This window comes from Bombina bombina, chromosome 3 (genome assembly GCF_027579735.1).
Source record: "Bombina bombina isolate aBomBom1 chromosome 3, aBomBom1.pri, whole genome shotgun sequence".
Lineage (NCBI taxonomy): Eukaryota > Metazoa > Chordata > Amphibia > Anura > Bombinatoridae > Bombina > Bombina bombina.
This window is the reverse complement of record NC_069501.1, coordinates 136,104,356-136,121,610: the sequence shown is the minus strand read 5'-3', so window position 1 is coordinate 136,121,610 and position 17,255 is coordinate 136,104,356. Positions and strand designations below refer to the sequence as shown.

The window sequence follows — 17,255 nt, the reverse complement described above, 5'->3', positions numbered from 1 at the left end:
CTTCCCAACAGGAAGTTGCAAGAGTTCACCCACAGCAGAGCTGCTATATAGCTCCTCCCCTTAACTGCCATATCCAGTCATTCTCTTGCAACCCTCAACATAGAGGACAGTTGTGCCTTTTTTTTTTTTTTTGATCCAATGGATAAAAAATTAGAGGGTTACCTTAGGAAAATGTTTATTCAACAAGGTTTTATCCTGCAGCCCTTGCATGCATTGCTCCTGTCGCTGCTGCAGCGTTCTGGTTGGAGTCTCTGGATGAGGCTTTACAGGTAGCGACTCCATTGGATGAATATACTTGTCAAGCTAAGAGCACTTAAGCTAGCCAATTCCTTTGTTTCTGATGCCTTTGTTCATTTGACTAAACTAACGGCTAAGAATTCTGTTTTTACTATACTGGCGCGCAGAGCGCTATGGCTTATCTCATGGTCAGCTGTCGTGACTTAATAAATAAGCTACTTAACTTCCCTTCAGGGGACAGACCCTATTAGGGCCTGGTTTGAAGGAGAACATTGCTAATATCACTGGAGGAAAAGGTCTTGCCCTTCCTCAGGACAGGTCCAAATCAAGGGCCAAAACAGTCTAATTTTCGTGCCTTTCGAAACTTCAAGGCAGGTGTGGCATCAACTTCCTCTTAGGCAAATCAAGAGGGTACTTTGCTCAGTCCATGACGGTCTGGAGACAACCGGACCTGGAACAAGATAAACAGGCCAAGGAGCCTGCTGCTGCTGCATCTTAGACAGCATGAAGGAAAGGTCCCCTATCCGGTAACGGATCCTGTAGGGGGCAGATTTTCTTTTTTCGCCCAGGCGTGGGCAAGAGATGCCTAGGATTCCTGGGCATTGGAAATTATATCCCAGAGATATCTTCTGGATTTCAAAGCTTCCCCTCCGAAATAGAGGAGATTTTACCTTTCACAATTATATGCACACCAGATAAAGAAAGAGGCATTCTTACACTGTGTACGAGACCCATCCAGTTCCAAGACAGGAACAGGGTCAGTGTTTTTCTCAAATCTGTTCGTGGTTCTCAAGGAGAGGGAACCTTCAGACCTATTTTGGATTTAAGGATCTTAAATAAATTCCTTAGAATTCCATTATTTAAGATGGTAACTATTCGTACCATCTTAACTAGGATCCAGGAGAGTCAATAGAGGACTACAATGGATTTGAAGGATACTTATCCTCACATAACGATGCGTAAGGATCACCATCGTTTTTCAGGTTTGCCTTTCTAGACAGGCATTACCAGTTTGTTGCTCTTTCCTTTGGGTTAACTACAGCCCCAAGAATCTTTAGAAGTGGCCCCTTATTTAGGCGTCAAACTTCAAATTGCCAAGTCTCATACGGATGTAGTACTGGCATTTCTGAGATCGCAGGGGTGGAAAGTGAACAAGGAAGGAGTTCTCTATCCCCAATCTCAAGGGTTTCCTTCCTAGGGACTCTGATAGATTCTCCAGAAATGAAAATTTACCTGATGGAGTCCAGGTTGTCAAAGCTTCTAAATTACTGCCGTGTTCTTCATTCCATCCGCGCCCTTCGGTGGCTCGGTACATGAATGTAATCGGCCTAATGGTAGCGGCCTAATGGTAGCGGCAAGGGACATAGTACCGTTTGCACGCCTACATTTCAGACCGCTGCAACTGTGCATGCTCAGTCAATGGAAGGGGGATTACACAGATTTGTCCCCTTCTTAAATCTGTACCAAGAGGACAGAGATTCTCTTCTCTGGTGGCTCTCGGGTCCATCTGGCCAAGGGTATGACCTTCCGCAGGTCAGATGGGACAGTTGTTACAACAGATGCCAACCTTTTAGGTTGGGATACAGTCTGGGACTCCCTGAAGATTCAGGGATAGTAGACTCAGGAGGAGACCCTCCTTCTAATAAATATTCTGGTATTGGGAGCGATATTCCATACTCTTCAGGCTTGGCCTCAGTTAGCAACTCTGAGGTACATCAGATTCAGTCAGACAATATCACGACTGTGGCTTACATCAACCATCAAGGGGGAACAGAAGTTCCCTAGCAATGTTAGAAATCGTTAAATAATTCACTGGACAGAGACTCTCTTGTCTATCAACTCTCCATATCCCAGGTGTTGAGAACTGGGAGGTGGATTTTCTAAGTCGTCAGACTTTTCTCCCGGGGAAGTGGGGAATTCCCTCCGGAGGTCTTTGCACAAGATCAAGCAGGAGACTGCTTTGGTGTTTTTAACAGCGCCTGCGTGGCCACGCAGGACCTGGTATGCAGATCTGGTGGACATGTCATTCTTTCCATCATGGTCTCTGCTTCTGAGACAGGACCCTCTACCTCAGGGTCCTTTCAACCATCTATATTAAACTTCTCTGAGATGGACTGCCTGGAGACTGAATGCTTGATGTTATCGAAACATGGCTTCTCCGAGTCAGTCATTGATACCTTAGTACAGGCATGAAAGCCTGTCACTAGCAAAATTTAACATAGATATAGCATAAATATCTTATTGATATGAATCCAAGGGTTACTCATGGAGTAAAGTCCAGATTCCCAGGATACTATCTTTTCTCGAAGATGATTTTGAGAAAAGGGTTGTCAGCTAGTTCCTTAAAATGACAGATTCCTACTCTGTCTATTCTTTTGCACAAGCGTCTGGCAGATTCTCCAGACGTTCAGGCATTTTGTCAGGCTTTGGTTAGAACCAAGCCTGTGTCTAAACCTATTGCTCCGCCATGGAGCTTAAACCTGATTATTGAGGTTCTTCAAGGAGTTCCGTGTGAACCTTTTCATTCTATAGATATCAAACTTTTTATCCTGGAATGTTCCTTTTTGGTAGATATTTCCTCGGCTTGTAGAGTCTCCGAGTTATCTGCTTCACAATGTGATTCTCCTTATCTGGTCCTCCGTACGGATAAGTTAGTCCTGTGTATCAAGACTGGGTTTTTTACCTAAGGTGGTATCCAACAAGATTATCACTCAAGAGAGTGTTGTTCCATTCTTGTATTCTAATCCTTCTTCAAAGATGGAACGTTTTTTACACAATTTGGACGTGGTTCGTGCTTTAAAGTTTTACTTACAAGCTTCTTCAGATTTTCATCAAACATTTACTTGGTTTGTTGTCTACTCTGGACAGAGGAGAGGTCAAAAGACTTCAGCAACCTCTTTCTTTCCTTTTGGTTAAAAGCATAATTCGTTTAGCTTATGAGACTGCTGGACAGCAGCCTCCTGAAGGGATTACAGCTCATTCTACTAGAGCTGTGGCTTTCACTTGGGCCTTTTTTAAAATGAGGCTTCTGTTGAACAGATTTACAAGACGGCGTCTTGGTCTGCACTTCATACTTTGCTTCTTTGGAGGCTATTTTTGGGAAAAAGGATTTTTTTTTTTCAGTTTAAAGGGACACTGTACCCAAATTATTTCTTTTGTAATTCAGAAATAGCATTCAATTTTAAGCAACTTTCTAATTTACTACTATTATCAATTTTTCTTCGTTCTCTTGATATCATTATTTGAAAAAGGCATCTAAGCATTTTTTTGGTTTCAGTACTCTGGACAGCACTTTTTTATTGGTGGATGAATTTATCCACCAATCAGCAAGGACAACCCAGGTTGTTCACCAAAAATGGGCCGGCATCTAAACTTACATTCTTGCATTTCAAATAAAGATACCTAGAGAATGAAGAAAATTTGATAATAGGAGTAAATTAGAAAGTTGCTTAAAATTTCACGCTCAATCTGAATCACGAAAGAAAATTTTTGGGTACAGTGTCCCTTTAAGTTCCTGCCTTGTCCCTCCCTTCATCCATGTACTTTAGCTTTGGTATTGGTATCCCATAAGTAATGGATGATCCGTGGACTGGATACACTTAACAAGAGAAAACATAATTTATGCTTACCTGATAAATTTATTTCTCTTGTAGTGTATCCAGTCCACGGCCCGCCCTGTCATTTTAAGGCAGGTGATTTTTTCATTTAAACTACAGTCACCACTGCACCCTATCGTTTTTCCTTTCTCTGCATGTTTTCGGTCGAATGACTGGATATGGCAGTTAAGGGGAGGAGCTATATAGCAGCTCTGCTGTGGGTGAACTCTTGCAACTTCCTGTTGGGAAGGAGAATATCCCATAAGTAATGGATGATCCGTGGACTGGATACAGTACAAGAGAAATAAATTTATCAGGTAAGCATAAATTATCTTTCTTTCCTTCCTTCCTTCCTTCCTTCCTTCCTTCCTTCCTTCCTTCCTTCTCGTATGAGACTGCTGATCAGCAGCCTCCTGAGAGTATTGCAGCTTATTCCGCGAGAGCGGTTTTCTTCTTTTTGGGCTTTCTAAATGAAGCTTCTGTGGAACAGATTTGTTAGGCTGCAACTTGGTCCTCTCTGCATATTATTTTTCAAATTTGATATTTTTGCCTCGGCTGAGGCTTCTTGGGAGAAAAGGGTTTCTTTCATGTAATTAGCAAGAGTCCATGAGCTAGTGACGTATGGGATATACATTCCTACCAAGAGGGGCAAAGTTTCCCAAACCTCAAAATGCCTATAAATACACCCCTTACCACACCCACAAATCAGTTTTACAAACTTTGCCTCCTGTGGAGGTGGTGAAGTAAGTTTGTGTTAGATTCTACGTTGATATGCGCTCCGCAGCAGGTTGGAGCCCGGTTTTCCTCTCAGCGTGCAGTGAATGTCAGAGGGATGTGAAGAGAGTATTGCCTATTTGAATTCAATGATCTCCTTCTACGGGGTCTATTTCATAGGTTCTCTGTTATCGGTCATAGAGATTCATCTCTTACCTCCCTTTTCAGATCGACGATATACTCTTATATATACCATTACCTCTACTGATTCTCGTTTCAGTACTGGTTTGGCTTTCTACTACATGTAGATGAGTGTCCTGGGGTAAGTAAGTCTTATTTTTGTGACACTCTAAGCTATGGTTGGGCACTTTTATATAAAGTTCTAAATATTTGTGTTTAAACATTTATTTGCCTTGATTCAGGATGTTCAATATTCCTTATTTCAGACAGTCAGTTTCATTATTTGGGATAATGCATTTGAATAATTAATTTTTCTTACCTTAAAATTTGACTTTTTTCCCTGTGGGCTGACTTTTTTGGCGCAAAATTTTTTTCTTTATTTCCGGCGTCTTACTTGTCGCCGGAAGTTGCGTCATTTTTTACGTTTTTACGCCAAAAATGTTTGCATTACCGGATGGGGCATCATTTTTGTCTCCACATTATTTAAGTCTCATTGTTTATTGCTTCTGGTTGCTAGAAGCTTGTTCCCTGGCATTTTTTCCCATTCCTGAAACTGTCATTTAAGGAATTTGATCAATTTTGCTTTATATGTTGTTTTTTCTTTTACATATTGCAAGATGTCTCAGATTGAGCCTGAATCAGAAGATACTTCTGGAAAATCGCTGCTTGATGCTGGATCTACCAAAGCTAAGTGTATTTGCTGTAAACTTATGGTATCTGTTCCTCCAGCTGTTGTTTGTAATGAATGTCATGACAAACTTGTTAATGCAGATAATATTTCCTTTAGTAATGTTACATTACCTGTTGCTGTTCCATCAACATCTAATACTCCTGTTCCTGTTAACATAAGAGCTTTTGTTTCTAAATCCATTAAGAAGGCTATGTCTGTTATTCCTCCTTCTAGTAAACGTAAAAGGTCTTTTAAAACTTCTCATTTTTCAGATGAATTTTTAAATGAACATCATCATTCTGATAATGATTCCTCTGGTTCAGAGGATTCTGTTTCAGAGATTGATGCTGATAAATCTTCATATTTATTCAAAATGGAATTTATTCGTTCTTTACTTAAAGAAGTCTTAATTGCATTAGAAATAGAGGATTCTGGTCCTCTTGATACTAAATCTAAACGTTTAAATAAGGTTTTTAAATCTCCTGTAGTTATTCCAGAAGTTTTTTCTGTCCCTGATGCTATTTCTGAAGTAATTTCCAGGGAATGGAATAATTTGGGTAATTCATTTACTCCTTCTAAACGTTTTAAGCAATTATATCCTGTGCCATCTGACAGATTAGAGTTTTGGGACAAAATACCTAAAGTTGATGGGGCTATCTCTACTCTTGCTAAACGTACTACTATTCCTACGGCAGATAGTACTTCCTTTAAGGATCCTTTAGATAGAAAAATTGAATCCTTTCTAAGAAAAGCTTACTTATGTTCAGGTAATCTTCTTAGACCTGCTATATCTTTAGCGGATGTTGCTGCAGCTTCAACTTTTTGGTTGGAAGCTTTAGCGCAGCAAGTGACAGATCATGATTCTCATAGCATTGTTAATCTTCTTCAACATGCTAATAATTTTATTTGTGATGCCATCTTTGATATCATTAGGGTTGATGTCAGGTATATGTCTCTAGCTATTTTAGCTAGAAGAGCTTTATGGCTTAAAACTTGGAATGCTGATATGTCTTCCAAAACAACTTTGCTTTCCCTTTCTTTCCAGGGTAATAAATTATTTGGTTCACAGTTGGATTCCATTATTTCAACTGTTACTGGGGGGAAAGGAACATTTTTACCACAGGATAAAAAATCTAAAGGTAAATTTAGGTCTTCTAATCGTTTTCGTTCCTTTCGTCACAATAAGGAACAAAAGCCTGATCCTTCCCCTTACAAGAGCGGTATCAGTTTGGAAACCATCTCCAGTCTGGAATAAATCCAAACCTTTTAGAAAGCCAAAGTCGGCTCCCAAGTCAACATGAAGGTGCGGCCCTCATTCCAGCCCAGCTGGTAGGGGGCAGATTACGATTTTTCAAAGAAATTTGGATCAATTCGATTCACAATCTTTGGATTCAGAACATTGTTTCACAAGGGTACAGAATAGGCTTCAAGATAAGGCCTCCTGCAAGAAGATTTTTTCTTTCCCGTGTCCCAGTAAATCCAATGAAGGCTCAAGCATTTCTGAAATGTGTTTCAGATCTAGAGTTAGCTAGAGTAATTGTGCCAGTTCCAGTTCTGGAACAGGGGCTGAGGTTTTACTCAAATCTCTTTATTGTACCAAAGAAGGAGAATTCCTTCAGACCAGTTCTGGATTTAAAAATTTTGAATCATTATGTAAGGATACCAACATTCAAAATGGTAACTATAAGGACTATTCTGCCTTTTGTTCAGCAAGGGCATTATATGTCCACAATAGATTTACAGGATGCATATCTGCATATTCCGATTCATCCAGATCACTATCGGTTTCTGAGATTCTCTTTCCTAGACAAGCATTACCAGTTTGTGGCTCTGCCGTTTGGCCTAGCAATAGCTCCAAGGATTTTTACAAAGGTTCTCGGTGCCCTTCTGTCTGTAATCAGAGAACAGGGTATTGTTGTGTTTCCTTATTTGGACGATATCTTGGTACTTGCTCAGTCTTCACATTTAGCAGAATCTCATACGAATCGACTTGTATTGTTTCTTCAAAAACATGGTTGGGGGATCAATTTACCAAAAAGTTCATTGATTCCTCAGACAAGGGTAACCTTTTTAGGTTTCCAGATAGATTCAGTGTCCATGACTCTGTATCTGACGGACAAGAGACGTCTAAAATTGGTTTCAGCTTGTCGAAACCTTCAGTCTCAATCATTCCCTTCGGTAGCCTTATGCATGGAAATTCTAGGTCTTATGACTGCTGCATCGGACGCAATCCCCTTTGCTCGTTTTCACATGCGACCTCTTCAGCTTTGTATGCTGAACCAGTGGTGCAGGGATTATACAAAGATATCTCAATTAATATCTTTAAAACCGATCATACGACACTCTCTCACGTGGTGGACAGACCACCATCGTTTAGTTCAGGGGGCTTCTTTTGTTCTTCCAACCTGGACTGTGATTTCAACAGATGCAAGTCTGACAGGTTGGGGAGCTGTGTTTGGGGGGTCTCTGACAGCACAGGGGGTTTGGGAATCTCAGGAGGTGAGATTACCAGTCAACATTTTGGAACTCCGTGCAATTTTCAGAGCTCTTCAGTCATGGCCTCTTCTAAAGAGAGAGTCGTTCATTTGTTTTCAGACGGACAATGTCACAACCGTGGCATATGTCAATCATCAAGGAGGGACTCACAGTCCTCTGGCTATGAAAGAAGTATCTCGAATACTGGTATGGGCGGAATCCAACTCCTGTCTAATTTCTGCGGTTCATATCCCAGGTATAGACAATTGGGAAGCGGATTATCTCAGTCGCCAAACGTTACATCCGGGCGAATGGTCTCTTCACCCAGAGGTATTTCTTCAGATTGTTCAAATGTGGGGACTTCCAGAAATAGATCTGATGGCTTCCCATCTAAACAAGAAACTTCCCAGGTATCTGTCCAGATCCAGGGATCCTCAGGCGGAGGCAGTGGATGCATTGTCACTTCCTTGGAAGTATCATCCTGCCTATATCTTTCCACCTCTAGTTCTCCTTCCAAGAGTGATTTCCAAGATTCTAAAGGAGTGCTCGTTTGTTCTGCTGGTGGCTCCAGCATGGCCTCACAGGTTTTGGTATGCGGATCTTGTCTGGATGGCCACTTGCCAACCGTGGACTCTTCCATTAAGACCAGACCTTCTATCGCAAGGTCCTTTTTTCCATCAGGATCTCAAATCCTTAAATATGAAGGTATGGAGATTGAACGCTTGATTCTCAGTCATAGAGGTTTCTCTGACTCAGTAATTAATAGTATGTTACAGGCTCGTAAATCTGTATCTAGGAAGATATATTATCGAGTCTGGAAGATTTACATTTCTTGGTGTTCTTCTCATCATTTTTCTTGGCATTCTTTTAGAATTCCTAGAATTTTACAGTTTCTTCAGGATGGTTTGGATAAAGGTTTGTCTGCAAGTTCCTTGAAAGGACAAATCTCTGCTCTTTCTGTTCTTTTCCACAGAAAGATTGCTAGTCTTCCTGATATTCATTGTTTTGTACAGGCTTTGGTTCGTATAAAACCTGTTATTAAGTCAATTTCTCCTCCTTGGAGTTTGAATTTGGTTCTGGGGGCTCTTCAAGCTCCTCCGTTTGAACCTATGCATTCATTGGATATTAAATTACTTTCTTGGAAAGTTTTGTTTCTTTTGGCCATCTCTTCTGCTAGAAGAGTTTCTGAATTGTCTGCTCTTTCTTGTGAGTCTCCTTTTCTGATTTTTCATCAGGATAAGGCGGTGTTGCGAACTTCATTTAAATTTTTACCTAAGGTTGTGAATTCCAACAACATTAGTTGAGAAATTGTGGTTCCTTCATTATGTCCTAATCCTAAGAATTCTAAGGAGAAATCATTGCATTCTTTGGATGTAGTTAGAGCTTTAAAATATTATGTTGAAGCTACTAAGACTTTCCGAAAGACTTCTAGTCTATTTGTTATCTTTTCCGGTTCTAGGAAAGGTCAGAAGGCTTCTGCCATTTCTTTGGCGTCTTGGTTAAAGTCTTTGATTCATCATGCTTATGTCGAGTCGGGTAAAGCTCCGCCTCAAAGGATTACAGCTCATTCTACTAGGTCAGTTTCTACTTCCTGGGCGTTTAGGAATGAATCTTCGGTTGATCAGATTTGCAAAGCAGCAACTTGGTCCTCTTTGCATACTTTTACTAAATTCTACCATTTTGATGTGTTTTCTTCTTCTGAAGCAGTTTTTGGTAGAAAAGTACTTCAGGCAGCTGTTTCAGTTTGAATCTTCTGCTTATAATTTCAGTTTTTTTCATTATAAGATTTAAACTTTATTTTGGGTGGGGATTATTTTCAGCGGAATTGGCTGTCTTTATTTTATCCCTCCCTCTCTAGTGACTCTTGCGTGGAAGATCCACATCTTGGGTAGTCATTATCCCATACGTCACTAGCTCATGGACTCTTGCTAATTACATGAAAGAAAACATAATTTATGTAAGAACTTACCTGATAAATTAATTTCTTTCATATTAGCAAGAGTCCATGAGGCCCACCCTTTTTTTGTGGTGGTTATGATTTTTTTGTATAAAGCACAATTATTCCAATTCCTTATTTTTTATGCTTTCACACTTTTTTCTTATCACCCCACTTCTTGGCTACGCGTTAAACTGATTTGTGGGTGTGGTGAGGGGTGTATTTATAGGCATTTTGAGGTTTGGGAAACTTTGCCCCTCCTGGTAGGAATGTATATCCCATACGTCACTAGCTCATGGACTCTTGCTAATATGAAAGAAATGAATTTATCAGGTAAGTTCTTACATAAATTATGTTTTTTCAAGCAGTGGTGCCTTCTGTTTAGTTCTGCCTGTTTTGTTTTCCCTCCCTAGTCATTTTGTGTCCTCTAGCTTGGGTATTGGTTCCCACTAGTAATTGATGACATTGTGGACTCTGTATTCAGAAAGAAATTTATCAGGTAAGCATAAATTCTGTTTTCTTTCCTAAGATATGGAGAGTCCATGACCCCAGCCTTTTTTAAGGTTATTTTTTTACTAAACCTCAGGCACCTCTACACCTTTGTGTTATTACTTTTTCCATTTCTCTTCGGTCAAATGACTGGGGATTATGGGTAGGGGAGTGATATTTAACAGCCTTGCTGTGGTGCTCTTTGCCTCCTGCTGTCCAGGAGTAATGTTCCCACTAGTGATTGATGACGTCGTGGACTCTCCATATCCGGAAATATTTTTTTTTTAGCAGGTAAGCATAAATTCTGTTCACTTTTTTTTTTTTTTTTTTCCTCTTAATCAGCTTGATCCTGAGCGCAGTTTATTTGACCAAGGTGTAAAGACTGATGGGTCAGTACAACTCAGTGTGCAAGTTATATCACAACAAGGTTAGTATTCATAATGAACTACTGTAAACTTGAGATTTTGATAAAAGCTATTGTAAAGGTAAGAGACTAATCTTTCTGCAAACATTTAGATCTGTGTCTTCTGTATAGGCTAATACAAAAGTAGATTTCCTTCTAATGGCAGTGAGGGTCCACAAAAACATTCATAACCTATGAGAAATACTGTACCTGGCCAGGAGGCAGACACATCCCAAACAGAACATTGAAATATCCCCCCCACTTCCCCTACCCTCTCGTAGTAGTTTTTTGCCTCGTTTCATGGAGGTAGGCAGAGAAGAGGTGCTATGTTTAAAGAAGATTTAAGCCCTCCTATGGATGGTTTTCCTTCAAGAAGAGGGCACGGGAAGTGAGACTATGTAAATCTCTAAGTAAAGTAATGGTCTGTGGGCTGCTGGTAGACGCTGAGATGTTTCTCATGCCTTTTTACCTTACAGTTGCCGGTGTCAGTGACACTTTAATCTGTGTGAATTAGGATTTAAGGATGCCGGTGTCCGTCACACTTTAATCCTTGTGCGTCAGGACTTGGACTGCAGACTTTGTTCTGGTAAGTCTTTATATTTTTGATAGCTTTTAGATAGATAGCTTTTCCCTAGTCTGGGATTGTCTAGGACTCTAGCAGAGACATAGGGACATGGAGGTTTCTCTCCCAGTGGGGAGTAGACCCTGTTCTTTAGCAGTGTATGAACTGCTAGTCTGAGGAAAGATCCTGAATGCCTGAGGGAAATACAGTGTAGTTTAGGAGTGTGTTTAGCCGGGACTCTCTGTGAGGGAGTTCAGGATAGCCTACATATTATTGGATCTCTGAGGGGATTTTTCTACACATGGTGCTTTAAAACTGGATATTGCATGCATTTATTAGTGTCACCAGATCAATGATTGGTTGCAGCTCGATCCGGTGTGCACGGTTTTACTGATGGCAGTTTTCCTTCTCTTTGGCCACGATCAAGACTTTTTGGGGGAGTGTCAGCATGCCGGAGCAGGCAGTGATGATGTCGTCCTGCTCTGGCGGAGCTCCCGCATTCTCTCTTCGCACCCGTTTCCCTCAGAGTGTTGTGTTTAACCTTCCTTACAGACTGGTTCAGAGAGGGTGAGTTCTTTCCCAGCGGGGCTTGTATGAAAAAGGGGTTTGTGTGCCAAATTTGCTTTCTTTTTCTTTCAAGGAGAGGTTTTTGCATATTTTGGAGGACTTCCTGAGGGAGGAGCGTTGTAGAAGTGGAGCACGCTCGAGCTCACCTGTGTGAGAACACCTGAATAACAGATCCCCAGCCATAGAGCCTTATTGTGGGGTTGAAAGAAATACCCTACCTGAGGGAATTATTTGGCGCAAGGAAGTCCGGCATATCACTATAGGCTGGCTGGGACTAGCCTCAAACACAGAACCCAGAACCGCAGCTACATACCTGGCGGTAAAGCAAGGCAATAACCTGTAAAGTGCCGGAGACGCAGCAGTTTGAAATAAGAGTCAAAAGATTTTCAACACCACATAAAGGAAATTTCTTACATCGAAAGCCGAGTGCAGAGGAACCAGACCTGGGTGAAAGGTGTCCCATCCGGGACAGGGACACAGAAAGGCACCGGTAAAGTTGAAAGAAGTATGCGGAGTGTGCCCTGGATGCATAAGGTAACAGCGGTGAGGTAAAGCACAAGCGATTGGCAAGTTGGTCCCACCTGGTTGGGAGAAAGAAACTATCCGGCAGCAGAGCCCGTCACTTCCTACCCCCCCCTGTAAGTCGGCGCAGCGGAGCGTCGTCATACCTGCGACACGGAGCATTGGTTGAGTCTTGGCGTGTGAAGAAAGCAAGCAGCAGCAGGAGGGCAGAGGCTCCAAAGAAAGCTCATAGTACCTCGGGAGAGAAGGTCCCTGGAGAGTACACATCCGACGCCGTGAAGATATTGGGGGGTAAGTACTGTCACAAAAGGCTAATAAGAGGAGATGTTATAACCCGCATCAAAAAGACTTATCTTATACGCATTGAAGGTCTCTGTATTTTTTGCTGTCTGGGGCACAAAACACTACTATTGGTGTTACAACAAAAGCTGTACCCGGCAATTTCAAACACTAGCATATCTTAAGCATAAACAATATTAAGCGCATACTAGTGTTGCCTGTTTTATGCACCATCAACTTCAGTGTTTGCTAATAAGCCCTTAAATACATCAGGGCCCAAGGAGATGACATCTGTTGTATATCACGATACAAAAACATATGACATTTGAGTTGTCAAAGGGATAATTATAATTAAGGCAACAATATTACCCATATAGGGAGTTTGGGGGAGCCTAAAATATAGCGGAGGACACTAACCCAAGTTGTGAAGCTTGGGATACAAAAGTAGGAAGTACTCTGAAGAACTTTCTTAAGTCATTACTACACCTTGACTACTTGAACATGGCTAATATTTTTTTTCTACCATCTGGCTGTAGGTCTAACAAGTGACTGTATAGAGACACAATACAACCTATTTTTCCTGAGCCATAAGAAGTAACACAAGAGATGATACTGTGATATGAAAATAGAGTATTTCTGTTAAATCTATATATGTACTCCATGTATAACTGGTTATATAAGTCCTTATATTGTGTGGATATAGCAGATCTCACACGGAAGGTCATTGTGTGGTTTATTTAGAACATATTAGAATCCAGTGTTTAAGCAGAAATATAGGGAGGTGTTCTTTTCCTTAGGGAATCTGGAGCCAACGTTTAAACTTAAACAGGCAAAAGGTGGTTCTCGGTTTTTCTCCCTTTTTCCTAGATGTAATATGGCTGCATGAAAGAGAGAGTCATAGCATAAGAGCTGGAGAAAACGAATTTATTAGACAGTCAAAACTGAGAATATACGCATGCATTGTATATAATTCTTTTTTATAGAGAATAAGACTGGGCACTGAATAGCGGTTAGATTACCACGGATACCATTAGCAACAGAAACTAAACAGACAGGGATTTAGGGTAAGAACGCACAGCACTGCCATTTAATTAAACGCAGTTCACAATTTTTCGCACAGGCACAATGACGATTACTCACTAACTCACAGTTAAATATTAAATAGCAGCTTACAGAGCACCATAAATATTGGAAGGAAAGCACATTTTTATAAGAGCCTGGAGAAAGGCTTATATAGTTTTCCCTTTCACGTTACACACAAGCACATTTTTGGTTTTTAATTTATGGAAAAATATATCACAAATACAAAACCCAGATCCCCGGCAATGCCGATGAAGAAAGATAAAAAAAAAAAGGTATTTGCATGTGGTCAGAGCGATAACGTTCTTTTTGCTTCTCAGGATTTTGCCAGTCATTCTCCTTATGTGTCTTTCGGGTAGGCTAAAGAGTCAGAAGGCCTCAGCTGTCACTTTTTCCTTCTAAATACGAATCCTGATCGCATTGGCTTATCAGAAATGGGCCAGCAGCCTCTATCTTGAATTACGGCACTTTTACCTGTGCTGTATCTACTTCTTGGACCTTTACAAATGAGCTTTCAGTTGCACAGATTTTTTGGGCTGCTACATGAGTTTCTGTACTTTCCTCTATCGATTTTTTTTTTTTTGTCTCCGTGGAGGCATCTTTTCGGAGAGGGATTCTGGAGAAGGTTATGCCTAGTGCTTAGGACTGCCTTCTCTGCTTTCCCTTCCTAACATTTGTGTACTCCTCAGCTTGGGTATTGATTTCCCATAGGTTATGAATGTTTTCATGGACCCTCACTGCCATTAGAAGGAAAATTAAAATGTATGCTTACCTGATGTAGTGGCGGCAGTCTTTTCACCTCTCTAACCCTCTTATCTGTCTATTTTCCTTATCCTTGATTTGAACTACTGAGAGGGTAGGGGAAATGGGAGGGATACTTCAATGTTCTATTTGGGGTGTCTTTGCCTCCTCCTGGTGGCCAGGTGGAGTATTTCCCATAGGTTATGAATGTTTCACTGCCAAGAAGGAAATTCATTTATCGGGTAAGTGTGAATTTTTTTTCATTAATTCTCATGAACGTTGCTACAATTATAAATGTCCTTTTTTAATTAAGTCAAACTAATTCTAGTATTAGTATAGTCTAAACGAGCATGATGTATGTATAAAAATGTACTACACGTTATACTTATATAATCTAATGTATATTGTATTTAGTGTGTGTCATAGCAAACACAAATCCATGTAACGCGTTTGTGGAAACCTAGTGCAGCTTAAAGGGACACTGAACCCAAATTTTTTCTTTCATGGTTCAGATAGCAGGCAATTTTAAGCAACTTTCTAATTTACTCCTATTAGCATTTTTTCTTCATTCTCTTGCTATCTTTATTTGAAAAACAAGAATGTAAGTTTAGAATCTGGCCTATTTTTGGTTCACAACCTGGGTTGTGCTTGCGGATCGGTGGCTAAATGTCCTCACCAATAAAAAACAGAATTTATGTTTACCTGATAAATTACTTTCTCCAACGGTGTGTCCGGTCCACGGCGTCATCCTTACTTGTGGGATATTCTCTTCCCCAACAGGAAATGGCAAAGAGCCCAGCAAAGCTGGTCACATGATCCCTCCTAGGCTCCGCCTACCCCAGTCATTCGACCGACGTTAAGGAGGAATATTTGCATAGGAGAAACCATATGATACCGTGGTGACTGTAGTTAAAGAAAATAAATTATCAGACCTGATTAAAAAACCAGGGCGGGCCGTGGACCGGACACACCGTTGGAGAAAGTAATTTATCAGGTAAACATAAATTCTGTTTTCTCCAACATAGGTGTGTCCGGTCCACGGCGTCATCCTTACTTGTGGGAACCAATACCAAAGCTTTAGGACACGGATGAAGGGAGGGAGCAAATCAGGTCACCTAAATGGAAGGCACCACGGCTTGCAAAACCTTTCTCCCAAAAAATAGCCTCAGAAGAAGCAAAAGTATCAAACTTGTAAAATTTGGTAAAAGAGTGCAGTGAAGACCAAGTCGCTGCCCTACATATCTGATCAACAGAAGCCTCGTTCTTGAAGGCCCATGTGGAAGCCACAGCCCTAGTGGAATGAGCTGTGATTCTTTCAGGAGGCTGCCGTCCGGCAGTCTCGTAAACCAATCTGATGATGCTTTTAATCCAAAAAAAGAGAGAGGTAGAAGTTGCTTTTTGACCTCTCCTTTTACCAGAATAAACAACAAACAAGGAAGATGTTTGTCTAAAATCCTTTGTAGCATCTAAATAGAATTTTAGAGCGCGAACAACATCCAAATTGTGCAACAAACGTTCCTTCTTCGAAACTGGTTTCGGACACAGAGAAGGCACGACTATCTCCTGGTTAATGTTTTTGTTAGAAACAACTTTTGGAAGAAAACCAGGTTTAGTACGTAAAACCACCTTATCTGCATGGAACACCAGATAAGGAGGAGAACACTGCAGAGCAGATAATTCTGAAACTCTTCTATCAGAAGAAATTGTAACCAAAAACAAAAACTTTCCAAGATAATAACTTAATATCAACGGAATGTAAGGGTTCAAACGGAACCCCCTGAAGAACTGAAAGAACTAAGTTGAGACTCCAAGGAGGAGTCAAAGGTTTGTAAACAGGCTTGATTCTAACCAGAGCCTGAACAAAGGCTTGAACATCTGGCACAGCTGCCAGCTTTTTGTGAAGTAACACAGACAAGGCAGAAATCTGTCCCATCAAGGAACTTGCAGATAATCCTTTTTCCAATCCTTCTCGAAGGAAGGATAGAATCTTAGGAATCTTAACCTTGTCCCAAGGGAATCCTTTAGATTCACACCAACAGATATATTTTTTCCCAAATTTTGTGGTAAATTTTTCTAGTTACAGGCTTTCTGGCCTGAACAAGAGTATCAATAACAGAATCTGAGAACCCTCGCTTTGATAAGATCAAGCGTTCAATCTCCAAGCAGTCAGCTGGAGTGGGACCAGATTCGGATGTTCGAACGGACCTTGAACAAGAAGGTCTCGTCTCAAAGGTAGCTTCCATGGTGGAGCCGATGACATATTCACCAGATCTGCATACCAAGTCCTGCGTGGCCACGCAGGAGCTATCAAGATCACCGACGCCCTCTCCTGATTGATCCTGGCTACCAGCCTGGGGATGAGAGGAAACGGCGGGAATACATAAGCTAGTTTGAAGGTCCAAGGTGCTTGAAGGAATTGTTCAAAATTCACCAAAATTTCACCACAGTGTCTTAAAGCCTTAAAAGTATTGCACACCAAATTTGGAAGCTTTAACCCTTAAAATAACGGAACCAGAGCCGTTTTTATATTTAACCCCTTTACAGTCCCTGGAATCTGCTTTGCTGAGACCCAACCAAGCCCAAAGGGGAATACGATACCAAATAATGCCTTCAAAAAGACTTTTCTATGTATCAGAGCTCCACACACATGCAGCTGCATGTCATGCTGTTCTCAAAAACAAGTGCGCCATACCGGCGCGAAAATGAGGCTCTGACTATGATTAGGGAAAGCCCCAATAGAATAAAGTGTCTAAAACAGTGCCTGCCGATATTATTTTACAAAAAATACCCAGATTAAATGATTC

General features: G+C 40.9%; 1 protein-coding gene across 2 annotated transcripts in view; it reads left to right on the top strand.

The window, feature by feature from the left end:
- Positions 1–17,255, top strand: part of GABPA (GA binding protein transcription factor subunit alpha) — a 205,203-nt gene that overhangs the window by 59,284 nt on the left and 128,664 nt on the right. For both annotated transcript variants that reach the window (XR_008401326.1, XM_053706003.1), the window contains exon 4: positions 10,640–10,724. Coding sequence is in view for 1 of the 2 variants with exons in the window: in XM_053706003.1 (XP_053561978.1) it covers positions 10,640–10,724 (85 nt within the window). In the remaining variant the exon portion in view is untranslated. The remainder of the gene's footprint in view (positions 1–10,639; positions 10,725–17,255) is intronic.